The sequence below is a fragment of the Patella vulgata genome, chromosome 5 (assembly GCF_932274485.2).
Source record: "Patella vulgata chromosome 5, xgPatVulg1.2, whole genome shotgun sequence".
Classification (NCBI taxonomy): Eukaryota; Metazoa; Mollusca; class Gastropoda; family Patellidae; genus Patella; species Patella vulgata.
The window spans coordinates 54,602,717-54,617,092 of record NC_065883.2 but is presented as its reverse complement, the minus strand read 5'-3'; the positions used below and the strand labels follow the sequence as shown (position 1 = coordinate 54,617,092).

At 36.4% G+C, this 14,376-nt stretch overlaps 2 protein-coding genes across 3 annotated transcripts in view; one reads left to right on the top strand and one right to left on the bottom strand.

Moving 5' to 3' along the window:
- LOC126821111 (glutamate receptor ionotropic, kainate 4) overlaps positions 1-14,376 on the bottom strand; it is a 56,577-nt gene that overhangs the window by 9,148 nt on the left and 33,053 nt on the right. For both annotated transcript variants that reach the window (XM_050549436.2, XM_050549437.1), the window contains exons 3-8: positions 9,781-9,933; positions 4,653-4,861; positions 3,978-4,119; positions 3,146-3,336; positions 2,659-2,841; positions 675-785 (exon numbers count right to left, since the gene is read on the bottom strand). In XM_050549436.2, coding sequence (XP_050405393.1) covers positions 675-785; positions 2,659-2,841; positions 3,146-3,336; positions 3,978-4,119; positions 4,653-4,861; positions 9,781-9,933 — 989 coding nt within the window. The remainder of the gene's footprint in view (positions 1-674; positions 786-2,658; positions 2,842-3,145; positions 3,337-3,977; positions 4,120-4,652; positions 4,862-9,780; positions 9,934-14,376) is intronic.
- Positions 1-14,376, top strand: part of LOC126821122 (uncharacterized) — a 34,240-nt gene that overhangs the window by 15,515 nt on the left and 4,349 nt on the right. The gene's annotated exons all lie outside the window — the stretch shown is intronic.

Sequence of the window (14,376 nt, the reverse complement as noted above, 5' to 3'; positions counted from 1 at the left end):
AATAATTTATGTAACTGATGCAATATTTCTGTCGTGTTCAATACAACAGTACAACATAGGTTTGTTAGTCAGAATGATGAGTGGTATCTAGAAAGATTAAACATTCCCCATACCGTGCCAGACACCCCTCACATAATGTGGGAGCCCCGTAATCAGGGGAGTATATCTCCCTACGTTCCTTCCAGCTCCGGGAATCATACCAATCAGGAATGCTCTGTATTTTCCAGAAAAATATTCCTGACGGAATTCGATGCCGCAGTAATGCACGAAGTGATATACACAAATAATTGTTTTGATTATAATGCATTCCACTGAGTAAATAGTCCCATCTTTAATTGTCCATATTTGATAATCAAGACTATCGATCTGGCGAAATAAGTAAATAAACATTATTGCCACGATCAGTAAGCGAAACATCGCTGTCATACGTTTCAAGTTCCATAATGCAGTTGACAGTTACCCTCAACGAAAACTATATAGTATTAACTTATTGAATCTGATAAAAATCAGACAGCCTCTGAATATTGCCGTTGTAATAGAATTTTGGTACAAAATACAACAAAACGATTTACTTGGTTGTATGCATTGTTGTTTTATTTTATCCCCCCACGAAACGACAAAACTAATATACGTCATACTGATCTAATATTACGAACAGCCAGAGGGCCTTTTACCTTTATAAATAGATTAATTGTTTCATTTTGTAAGACTTCAAACTGTATTCTTTCTGTATAATTAAAATCTCCAACCTTTCGAAGTATTTCTTCTATTGATAACGGTAATCCCTGGATAAACATTACAAAGTATCAAACAAACGATATCGATCAATCATTGATCAGAAAGTAATTAATATTTAACCTAAATCTAAATATACACGCAAAGCAACAATATGCATTATATTTGACCCTGGGACATGGTTGTTTTAAATAAAAAAAAACCCTGCACAACTTTGTAATGCATGCATGAGTAATATTTATTTAATATGACGTAGGTGTATGAAACACGTGTCAGCTTTACCTATTTAAAGAAGATAAAACCAGATGACTCATCTATATATTGAAATTAAAAGATGATGCGCCAGCCTGATTATTAATATTGGTAATGAAATATGTTTCATGAAGCCAGAGAAATTGAGATGGCAGCGAGGAAATCGTTATAAACTTTTGTAAGTTTTTAATGTTCGTATTTCAACTGATCATGTTTAACGGAAATGAATATTTTGTGTTATAATCCGTGATTGGGTTCGATATTATCTGTAGACTCTATAGCTGTGTTTGCTTTGTCAAACTTCGTTCTTTACACACTCGATATAATAAATATTTATAATACTTTTGCTTGGAATTTTAACGATGGGTTGATGAATTGCTTAAAACACAGAAATTAGACACATCACACATTTTAAAGGTCCTAAATCTCTATTTAGGTCGAAATAAAACATAACATTGGTTTGATCTGATGTGTTAATTCGATTAGTTATGGGACAAGCTCTGTGCGATTAAAGTTTTGTTTAGAAACATTAAAGGACAATATTGGTGCCAGTCATTATCACATATGTGATAGAGCTGGTTAAACACATTCCAAATATAATTTTAACACAGAGATCATTGCTACGATAGCTGAGTAATACAGGTTTCCTGAATCGGAAGTGACGAACGCCAAAGGAAAACACGAGTCCTACCTCAATATAACTGACTGATGTGACGAGTGATAACAGATACACGGCCGAATTTCTGCTCACTAATAATTGAATGTCATTAGATAAGAGAACACGAGAAAAACAGAAATAGTCCGTACATTCCCTTGGTTATTCATTCTATACCTTATACAAACATGGTTATGCACGGACTTTTTCTGTTTTTCTTTCGTGTTCTTTTATCTAGTGGCAGTCAATTCTTTTTATGAATTGTCAGATATCCCCTCACAGTCTCACGCAACAACTTTTGGTCTTGGAAGGAATTATTAGTGAGCAGAAATTCGGCCGTGTATCGGCCATCACTCGTCACATCAGTCAGTTATATAGAGGTATGACTCGTGTTTTCCTTTGGCGTTCGTCACTTCCGATTCAGGAAACCTGTATTACTCAGCTATCGTAGCAATGATCTCTGTGTTAAAATTATATATGGAACGTGTTTAATTAGTTCTATCACATATGTGATAATCACTGATACCAATATTGTCCTTTGAGTGGAAGTCGTCTTGTTTACTAATCTTAGTTTGAATTAAGACTACTTTCTCAACAGTGAAACCCCCAAAATGGATTTATCTTAACACTGGCCAACTGCCCCCCCCCCTCTCAAAGAGAAAAACAATATGCAATTTGGCTTCCGGTCATACATACACAAACAACACAGAATACACACACCAAAAAACACAAACAAAATCGAATGACAATTTCATTATTGATCAAAATCAACGAGGTCGGGTCCGACATATTTACTAATGTAATATAATTTATTTCACTTTAGGTTGTAATATGAAGGGTAAGTGTTTCCTGTGCTATGCTATTGCGTCGTGTGTTTGTCTGTGTTTTGATGTGCAGTTCTCCTGTATTATCTATTGACATAAGTAATTTTATTTTAATATTTCGGAGATGCTGTTGGGACAAAATAGTCGTGCCCTCGTTAATAGTATGTCACAGGATAAAAGTTAGAATTTTACCTTCATCATCTCGTGTATAAAGACGTAATTAGATGGTGGATATATAATAACAGCTACATGATCTAAATCAGTTACACAATTTTCTATAAACGACTTGTTCTCATCAGGTAATATAACTAACCAATTAGAGATCATACTAAATGATGCTTCTTTATGTCCCCTTTCTTTGTCTAAGTTGTCCGCCTGAAATATTAAATGCTAACTATCAATGATGTCTAAATATATTTCCTATTTAGGAAGTAGAGCACTTACAAAAATGAACCAAATCATGCCTCCATTACTTTCGATTTTCTTATTAATGACGATTTTTTAACAATGATGATCTCGCATTCATGGGTGATTGCATTGATCCAGCACCATGACCGGGCACATGAACCCTTATCTTTCATCACAATATAACATGCAGTCTGGTTGTGAATCAAAAACCAATGGGAAAGTAATAAAACTCGGCTGAGATAAAAGGTAAAAAATAGATTCATAAACTTACGATTGTAAGAAGTGCCTTGGCTGTGTCAATGGAATTGAGTACGATGAAATTTGATGTGCCTTTTTCTAGTATTGTGTTAGAAGTTAATAATTCTTGTAGTTGCCTGGTATCATTAAATGTGTCTAAATTATACATCAAAATATGTATACTAGATAAAGACAGAGTATCCGTGAGAACTTTCGCTTCTTTTTCTGTAGAAGAAAATAAGAGATGATGAATATATATAATATTGTCAATGATATAAGCATGATTGTAACATGAACGGGAAATCTTCTTTTGTTCTTTTGGCTGAATAAGCTGATTGTTTCCCCCCTAGTAGGTAGAGTGGCTGGAGCTTAACCGTGCAATAACTAGATAATTTCAATGTTATTGCACACTTTTGCTGGTTGACGCTAATTTTAGTAGAAATCATATAGAGAAGTGGGATGGGTTTTCTGTACAATAACAACGGGCATGTTGAGCAGACGTCAATGTTACAAGTCATTTATAGCAGACTTCATTCGTTAACAGGTTTAACACCTCGACCTACGGCTCTGTGGTTAAACCTGTTAACTCATGAAAGCCGTGCTATAATATAACTTGACTAACCGTGCCGCAGTATCACAGGGTAAGAGTACATTATGCATTTTAAATTGCTATGGTCTTTTTTTTAAAATATACAAATTTCGATTAAATAATCGTATTTCGATTAAATAATCGTATTTCGATTAAATAATCGTGTTTCGATTAAATAATCATATTTCGATTAAATAATCGAATTTCGATTTGATGATCGTATTTGATTGGATAATCGTACTTTAACCAAACTTACACAACTGTCAACTAAATTTACCTGTATCTCCTTCATAAAATACGAAAGTATGTTTCCATTCCAGTTTTTTAACAACAGCTGCCATAGTCTCCACTTTTGAAATGGTGATTTGTGGCTCTTCGCTTATCGGGTCATCAAGGTCTATCTCACAGTTTTCTATATTCTAGATTTAATTGAATAACACAAATTGCCTTTGATTATACACTTCATTTACATTAAGGTAGGGTCACAAAAGTGATGTGTGTTAATGTCCAGGCTACACGAATCCGGTCATATCGCACACAGGCGTTTAAAAATATAGGGAAACTATCCCACGCCCTGTTTAGCCTCATCCATGACGCGTTATCGGCCCTTCTACATCATGTTTGAGAGGACAAATGAGATAAATTGTTAATTTCACTTATGGACAAAGTGACAAATGCTGCATATATACAATACACGCATATCGTGATATAAAAAACATTTACTGAAAGGTAAGTGTGTGCCAACAAAACCTGTTAAATAAAGTAATAATTTTAAAAAATTGTGAACAAATCGCAGAATTTAAATGATATATCACGTAATGTACTATTGCATTCTATTTATCTTCCATATTAAGATTTACGGTATATAAAAAAAATAAAACACTTTGATTTCCAATTAAACAAGTATGAAAAGCTGCCAATAAAGAAACAGAATGGAAAACATATAGGCTACCTCTAAATTCTCTTGGATATCTGTAAAACCACACATCAGGTAGCCAGCAAAAACGGAAGACCCTTTCTTCGGTTCAGACGACACGGATTGCCTTCCCTTGTAGAAAAGCACAGGCACGTTGACGTCATGTTGGTTCAACCCGTGTCCCACACAATTTGAAAATTCATCAGCAAAGATTAATAAATCGGTAATTTTGGACAAGCGTTTTGCTGAAACGAAAGAGGGATGGCCAAAATTGTTACAGAAAATAAAAAAAAACATATCTAGATAAACAGCATACATGTATTATTCTTTAAGCATAGGTATACTAAGTAAAGTGGCTTTTCCGATTAGAATTAAGCACCTAAGCAGCCTTTTACAGAACTGTTTCTTGACACAGTAATTGAAAGATTTCAATTTGACGGTCTATAATAAGATGGTTATAGTGCTGAAATGAGCTCTACATTACTCAACCTAAACTGCAGCACAGAGCTTGTTTACGGAACAGAGGCGGGTTAAGACTCTGATGGGCCCTAGGCAGCTCGACCAGCTGGCCCCTTTGCGGAACTGGTTTGCCATAATAAAACTAAGACCGCTGTAAGAGAAAAGAAAATTTCCGAGGATATACTGATGGAATAATGTCAAGCACTACAACTTAGTCAAACATTATTGTTAGTCGGTCAGTGACGATCAATTGATGCTCAGAGGAGCACAGCAACAACCAATTGCTGGATAAAATGAAAACAAACTTGATGTCCAAGCTGTCATCATCACTTTCAGAAATCACTCCCACCTGGTCGGTCGGCGACTCATTATTCTCGATGATATCATTCGTGTTTTCATCGACTGAGCAGTGACCCTGTCCCTGGCCGCCGAAAAACATCGTGATTTTGGGCGTAGTTTTGGCCGCTTTTTTCAGTATTTCAGCTTCATGTTTTTTTTCTGTTCTCTCTTCTCCCATCCACACCTTTGCCTTTGGGGCATATCAACGGCGAACCGACCTACGTATAAATGACGTGGCCTTCACGTAATGAAGGAAAGACAATTTCAAGAAAAAATCGCAAAAACTTTTTTAAAATGACAGCGAAACCGAATACCTGGATAAGGCGGGCGAGTGACCAGTCTCCCAGTTGGAGTGATCGATCACACTAAAGCTTATCTCGAGGGCTATGGTGTCAATGACCGCGTGGGCCTTCTTCCCTCACAGTGAACGGCCGACACAACCGAGTGATGTTCGTTGGAAGCGTAGTCCAGTGAATTAAATAATGTAAAACATCAAATTTAAAGTAGCCAAGTCTCTAACTCAATATCATCCAAAATCTTCGACATTGAAAACACGATTTATTTGTCGGTTTAAATCAACATTGATGTTGTGATCTTACCGGGAAAAGATGGCCTTCTGATATCCAATATTTAAGACAAAATAAACATTTTACAATTGGTACACGAATCGTGTACCATAATGCGTTTCAGTGCTATTTGTAATAAGGGACTCGAAAAACGAGGCTAGGCATATTCCACAAGTCATGTCAAACGGTGACACTATATTCTTATCTGGAGAGCAAGCCCAATAAATAATATCGGCGTAGACAGGAATAACCAGACGCTAGGGATTGAAATTCGATTAAGAATACTGGCGTATTTCGCCGAACGTAACTGATTAAAAATTACAGTAAAAACAGAAACGTTTGAATGTAAATCAATTTATATACATTCATATTACATTATTGTATGCGTTGCGACCCATTTGTGTCAATTTCTAGGTCCCAAATATTAGCCACTTAGCTCCTTTAAAAAGGTCGTCAAAAATTTTATGGACCCTAGGCAGCTGCCTACACTGCCTATGGGGTAATCCGCCTCTGGTAAGGAATATGGACCAGAGATCTCAATAAACGACAATGGGCGTTATAAATGGCAAGTTATAACTGTTTACCACGTGGTAAATATTTTGATATAATATAATGAATAACTGTAGAATAGCCATTATCACTGATTTAATCTGTGATTTTATAATGAACTAAAATCAATAATCAATACATAATATATCTATCAATGTCAATCAACCATATTATAACTCCATTTCATACAATATCTTTACATGTGTTCTACATACCATTAATAGATGAACGAGTAATTTAATGAAAACACATTAATACCATTTATCTAGATAAAGCACTAATGATATTAGAAAAGGTTAATTATTATATCAGGTGGCCCAGAAAAAACCCCAGAAAATAAAGTGGAATATAATTCAATAAGAGATGTTCCTATATTATTAAAACTCCTACACGCGCTACAATCTGGATGTTTGACAACTGCACTCTATCAAGTCCACCGCTTAATAGTATTACAATAGTACGAGTTTTTAAAAAGGTTGTCAAATCCACTCGGCAAATCTCGACAGATTCCGTTTCCCTACATCTAATCTCGGCTGTATGACAGTAAGTGATATGTACCTACGCCCATACATTTGCGATGCGGCTGCCGGTTTACTTTAAACAGGAAAACGTGTCGCTTTTACAAAAAAGTCCCAAATTGCGTCTTTTATAGAGTGCATATACCTAAATGAGCAGAGATATTGTCTCAAGGCTGCTGGTTTAATAAAATTCCCTGGTAATTCCCCAAACCCAATGCCAAACGTGACGTTTGTTGATATAATACACTCTCCACAGAAATCTCCATGGGGGCAGCCATTTTTCATTCGGAACCTTTAAAATAGTTCAAATATGGCGGAAATGGTGATACAGCCGAGATTAGATGCGTAGAATCTGTCGAGGTTTGCCGAATGTTGTCAAATCATGTTTTGCCGGACTAAGAAGTCACACCACACACTCACACCATAAGTTTACATATGCTCTTCATAAACCCTTTCCGAGAGACTGTGCCAAATGGCGTAATCCAGCAGATTCAGGTCCGCGGACTGCGGCGGCCACAGATGGATGAGACCACCCCAAACTTTTTTTTTTAAAAAAAGATGAAATTAAGAATTATTATGATGCGTTACTCTGAATTTAATATCCATATAAAATAGTCTGCCCTAGACTTTTTTTTAAAAAAAAAGATCAGTGGCCGCCAAGAATTTGAATCCAAAGAATTACGCCACCTCGAAAAATAAATATTTATAAAGGACGCACGAAACCCTTTATGGAAAATGAACTGAAGGATACATTGCGGGCAAAATGGGCAGAAAAGGGCTTAGAGGAAATAATGAATTCGATTTCTGTGTGGAAAAGGAGGGGGACTGGATGGCTGAATGGTTAGCGTGCGCGCGCTGTATCATAAAGTCTGTCATTGAGTCGACTGGCGTGGTTTCGAATCCCCGGTTGTACGTGACAAGGAGTAGGGTCGCCTGTCCAACCTCGTGGGTTTTCTCCGGGTCCTCCGGTTTCCTCCGACTGCTAAAGACCCCTATGCGCAAGCGAATTATTGAAATAAAATTAAACCATATGTTAGTCCCGAAATGACCTAGTTTGTGTCGAGTGGACGTTAAACCCCATTTCTCTCTCTCTCTCTGTGGAAAAGGCGCTTTCGGGCAAGACGGGGGACATATTGCCTATTTGTTTATGTAAACTTATTTGAGGGTGATGTGACTTCTTAGTCCAGCAAAACATGATTTGACTTCCTTTATAAAATTCGTAGCCTACTATGATAACACTATCAAATAAACTCTCAATTTTGGATAAGACCATTGACGTTAAAATGTCTGGAAAACGCACCATTTTTCATTTTTACGTGTTTGGGTTGCCTCCTTTGCTGCGAGTTTGTTTTTATTTTGGGTGATGTCTGTCTCACTTCGCAGGGCAGCACAGTACAAAGGATGCTTACGCCACCCACCCACGGATCCATTCTCTTGATTTAATAGCACTACTGTTGTTTTTAACTTGCTATGTGCGTGTGTGATGTGTCTTGTAGGCGGGTCTGTCCTCTGGGTTGTTTATATTTGATGTACTTATCCTGCACTTACTATTAGAACTATTAGAGATGACTGTGGGAAAATAGAATTTTCCTAAATAAGAAATGAGGGTGATTTATTATACCATTAGCATTATGATGTACATAAAACATCTTTAAGTTTAATATTGTACATAGTCACCATCCCCGGTCTATTACCTCGTGCTATATATTATTTATAAACATAATTTATTACTTTCATGTTTATATTGATCCCCTGGTGATTGATCAAAACAGTTTTCCAGTTTTTGTTATTAACACAAAATGGCTGAATATATATATATATAGTGTCTAAAAGGTGTACATAATAATACGCAAACTAGGTTATTTCTGGTCTAAAATGCGATATTTCAATTATATGTTCCTCGCAGGGGTCTTCCGAAAATGTCACATGTTAATTATGTTTTTGGTTTTTTAAAATTAGTCTTTTGTACTACATTTGAATCTGGCATTATTTTCTTTGTTAATGGTATTCCGATCACGTTAATATATATTCACCAATCAAACTGTCTGTATTGGTATGGCGTTTCTTTTTTGGGTGAATTCTGAAATGCAAGGGTATGGGGGGAGGGGGGTCTGATGGTAGTTTAGGTTGTTATAATCTGACCTTTTACACAGACCTTTCACTGGCAGAACATGCTTCTGATAGAAAACAGGATAGAGTGGAATGTTGCGTAAAATCAGAAAATACAAAACGAAAATAGTCTTTAGTAATTAGAACATAATCGAATAACACACTATTTATGGATAACATTAAAAACGACTTGTGAAATCTTGTTGAAACGTCGCAGTGAAATAAACTATATATAGTAATTGTTATCCATAAATAATGTGTTATTCGAATACAAAAGAAAAAAGTAATCTAAATTAAATTAGACTGTTAGTCGATGCTACTGCTAGACACGTTAAAATCAAAGATTAAACGGGTAGTAATTGTCATCAGATTTTAAGATATTTTACCGCAAATGTTTAGATCGCTCTAGCCCTAATGCTTACCCTGACCCTAACCTACAATCTCGCCATTAATCCTGTGGCCCAAGCTTGACAAAAATTGAGCTGGCCTTAACAAATAGATTTAGCCCTAAACAGACACAAAACAGACGGAAATTAACGAATTCATTTTACAACAATAATATCCATCCATACATAGATTGATCGATTGTACCCCAGAGCATTGTTTACGTTATTAATTTCTTACCTTCTTGTATTACGGAAAAACAATTCTCTCTGTGTAGTAATGACCATATGATATCAACACCTATATCATCACCCCATTTAGCTGTATGTTTCACATAATTGATGACTGTGTCGTTGAGCTTTAGTGATGAAGAAGCAGATCGTTCTAAGGCGCCTTTAAATAGAAACAAAAAGCAATAATTAATAACCGGATTAATTTTTCTTAACCAGTTTTTGATTGATTGAACTATACACTTAACTATTAAATAATTAGAATCAATAATAACAATGATATGGCTAAATAAAACAATTTAATTCGACTTAAGATCACAATAATATCCAAAAATAAAATTTAAAAAATTAAATGGTAAAAGGTATCCCTTAACAAGCCAACCATTAAGGCTGTTTAAGGTTTACGCACACAGTCGATTATCTTTCAGAAATTATTCATTGCCAATAAATAATCTTGAATGACGAGCTTGAAGAATTTTATATCTCAATGGAAAAAAAAAATAAATAAAGATCTAAATGCCTTCATTCATCCACACATGGAGAGCGTTGCTGTTTCAGTGTTCAGGGGAATAATTCAATAAACCACAGTTATTTTTTCGGAGTGGATATTCGCCATTCGAATGGCGAATAGCCCGGAGCCATAAGGATGGTTATTCGCCATTCGTTTTATATAATAAAGCTAACATTCTTGCAGATTGTTTGTGCTTTTATTCAAAATACGGACCCGGAATCCTTTTTTAATTGTCATTTGTTATTTGAAACTTCATAGTGCATATGAACACCTTCGTTCACAGCGAAGCGGAGACACCGAAACGGACATCGTGTGTAGATGGAAGTAGCACACATGTGAAAAGTTCCGTATTCTGTGAAATTTTGTATCTTTACTAATCCAGAAACATTGAAAACGCATTTCTTTGCACTTGTGTTTATCACAAAGTAGATAAAATACAAACTTAATCATTCCTGCGAAAGCAGCAGAGGCTTATTGAAATTGTTCTACCTGATCTGCCCGCCGGCCTACCACCCGGAGTAGGCTACCCACATTATTTCATTGCCAACCGCATGTTCTATCTATATACCATTCGTATATTTCACTTCCTAGCAATACTTCATTTCCAACTGCGTGTTATGGAGGGCCTGGCAAGGACAGTTGTCTAGACGTTAGGATGGGACGAAAAACCGAGGTCCCGTGTACACATTGGCGTGCACGTAAAAGATCCCTTGGCAGTTGGAATTCGATATAAGAGTAGACCGTATTGCCGGGAAAAATTTCCCTCATAGCACACTGTATGGCGTATGCCCGTCTTCATTAGGACAGGTTAGGAACAGAACAGTGTGACGTTAAACCCCATTTCAATTCATTTACAACTGCGTGTTATATTTCTATTTATACCTTCCATTTCAAACTAGAAAGAGAGAGAGAGAGACCTCAATGACAGACCTTATGATACAGCGCACACGTGCTAACCATTGCCCACCATCCCGCCATTCGTATCCCGTATTCATTTGCTACTCATAGCCTACATTACTTTCTCAACCGTGTGTTTTATTGTCAAACATATAATTCATTTACATCTACTCACATAGGCGTACGTCCAGCCAGGGATGAGATCGTAATTTCTTAAAATTGACTATGGGATTAAAATTCGGCATAAAATTTAAAACCTTTAAAGTCAGTTTAATACACAGTGACATTTTTTCGGGAATCATGAATGTTTGTTTAAAGGATAATATTGGTGCCAGTCATTATCACATATGTGATAGGGCTGGTTAAACACATTCCAAATATAATTTTAACACAGAGAACATTGCTACGATAGCTGAGTAATATAAGTTTCCTGAATCGGAAGTGACGAACGCCAAAGGAAAACACGAGCCATCTCTCTATATAACTGACTGATGTGACGAGTGATAACGGATATACGGGCGAATTTCTGCTCACTAATAATTCCCTCGAAGACCAAAAGACCCATTTATCTGGTCTGCCCTCTGTTTGCCGCCCCCCCCCCCCCAATAATTTTAGAAAATAAAAGTATTTGTGATACGTTTCGGTAATCAATACCTTCTACGGTGAATAAATCCCCCCCCCACTCAGTCATAAACTTGCATGTTGTAGAGCATTTCCGACAGTCTATTTTTCAAAATGTTCTTGGCGAAATCCCCAATGGACTCGCTACTTTGGGGCTCACAAGGGGAATTCGTTGAAGTTCGCAAGTCCGTTCGTTTGACATTTTGTTCTCCAGTCGGATAAACTAGTGATCAGGCGACGGACAGTATCTGGTCAGATCGATTTATCTCGACGATCGGTGCCTGACACAATACTGTAAGACAGTATTTCCGACGCTCGTGAATAGGCTTCGTCGTGATTCGCAAGTCCGTTCGTTTGACACTTTACCTCATCGATCAGTGCCTGAAATACTGCCAGGCTATATTTCAGGCAATCTGTTTTTCAAAATTTTCTGGGGGAGGCCCCCTACCCCATTTTGAAGCTCGTGCCTTTGCCCCCTTAACCTTGGACTTTGCCCCAGAGTTTGCCCCTCCAATAACCGACGGCTGGCGCCGCCACTGATTTTATTATTATCTTATTATACATATCTCTCGTCTTTTTTGTGCCATTCGTTTTTATTTTTCATATTTAGCAGCAGGATTTTATTTCATCTTTTTTATCTACCCGAACCTTTCATTTTCAACCACTGTTTATTTGCAATCCATATATTTGAATAAAACTATTTTGTCTTATTTAGACCTTTCAAAGACAGGTCATAAAGTATGGTACTTTTTCGGGTAGTCACCGCTAGGCTATAAATAGACCTCCAATGGCACTGTGTTAAACAACGTTTGTTGTAGTAGTTATTTTCGCATTTTTACTGCAACGAAAATGATGTATGTGCATTTTGTAGGACGAAGTTAAACTAGTTTAAGTGGTTGGTAGCATTACCCCTCGACCAGACATCGTGATAGGACAGAGAATATCGATTTTAAAAAAAGAATGGCAAATAACGAAAACGAATGGCAAATAACGTAAACGAATGGCGAATAACTCTTTGCCATTCGAATGGCGAATATCCTCTGCAGAGGAATAGAAGGTTTTGTATTTCGCAGCTTACAAAATGCAAGTGTGTGTAGAAAAAAAAACCTTTGAAAATAACAGATTTTATTCATAACAATAGTCGGTAAGGACATTATATAATATTTTTATATCAGGATTTGTGCCATTCTTTGACCTTTTTGGGGATAATAGCCTAATCTTCCCGTAGTCAAGGTAGGCTAGCTTACTTTGGGCTTGATGGACGACCCATAAGAAGAAAGTTTATTGGTAAACATAAAAATATTGGTTTTTCATTTTTGTAATTTAGCCTAACAATAAAAAAAAAAGACTTTGCTAAAAAAAAAAAAAAAAAAAAAAAACATTTCAGGGCCAGTGTGTGGCTTGTTTATTTTATTACTCCACAAAGGCCATAACGTCATCAGTTGTGGCGCTATGAGAGTTACAGGGATTCCGTCTACTATTCATTGCTAGAATATTTTTTTTTGTATATGATAGACCTATTTTAATTTTTCATTAATTGGCTTGGAGACGGCACGGCACACCCGTGGAGAGCTAGAATTGTGATTACATAGTGGAAGTTGATACCAAAGTAAATCTACAAAAAAAAAAAAAAAAACGTTTTGTTACATAATTCCCATCCGTCGGCTTTTCGGGTAGAAATCGTGGAGCAAGCTTTATTTTGTAGGTTTTGATGTTTGATGACAAAAAATCAATGTTGACATTTCTTTTGAGTAGGTCTTCATAGTATGGGACGACATTATTTCAAAGGTAACCATTTTGCGACAATATTCCAACTTATATTTTGTTTTCAACTTATTTATAATGTTATCGACATATCAATGTTATCACGCAGATATTTCCAAGATGGCAGCCATTTTTCGGGCATTTCTGACATTTACAACTATGTACCTATTTGGTATATTATCCAACTATATCAGCACATCGTCGCATTTTCCCTCCAAAAATGGTCGACATCTTGGAAATATACAAAATAAGTGAAATATATGTTTTCGGGGTCGCAGATCCCATTTCTGATATTTACAACCATGTACCTATTTGGTATATTATCCAACGATATCAGCACATCGTCGCATTTTCCCGCCAAAAATGGTCGACATCTTGGAAATATACAAAATAAGTGAAATATAGTCACGACCCCTGCTAGTATCAATACATTGCCAAATCACAGTTGATATGTCGATAATATTATAAACAGGGTGAAAATAAAAAATAATTTGGAATATTATCACTAAATGGCTACCCTCAAAATAATGGCCTCGAATACTATGAATACCCGCTCCGAAAAATGTCATTAAACATGTAACCTTCAAAATAAAGCTTATTCCACGATTTCTACCCGAAAGCCGGCGGATGGGAATTATGTAACAAACCGAATCGGACTCTAAATCTGCGTATTGCTGATCCTTTGTCTGGCTTAAAATAACACGATGACAAGCTTACAACCAACTCGCTGGGCCATCGGATGACTCAGATTTTAAGCAGGGCCCTGTTTCTCAAAATCTTAAGGTAAAATCACTAAAATAGATTTTAAATAAA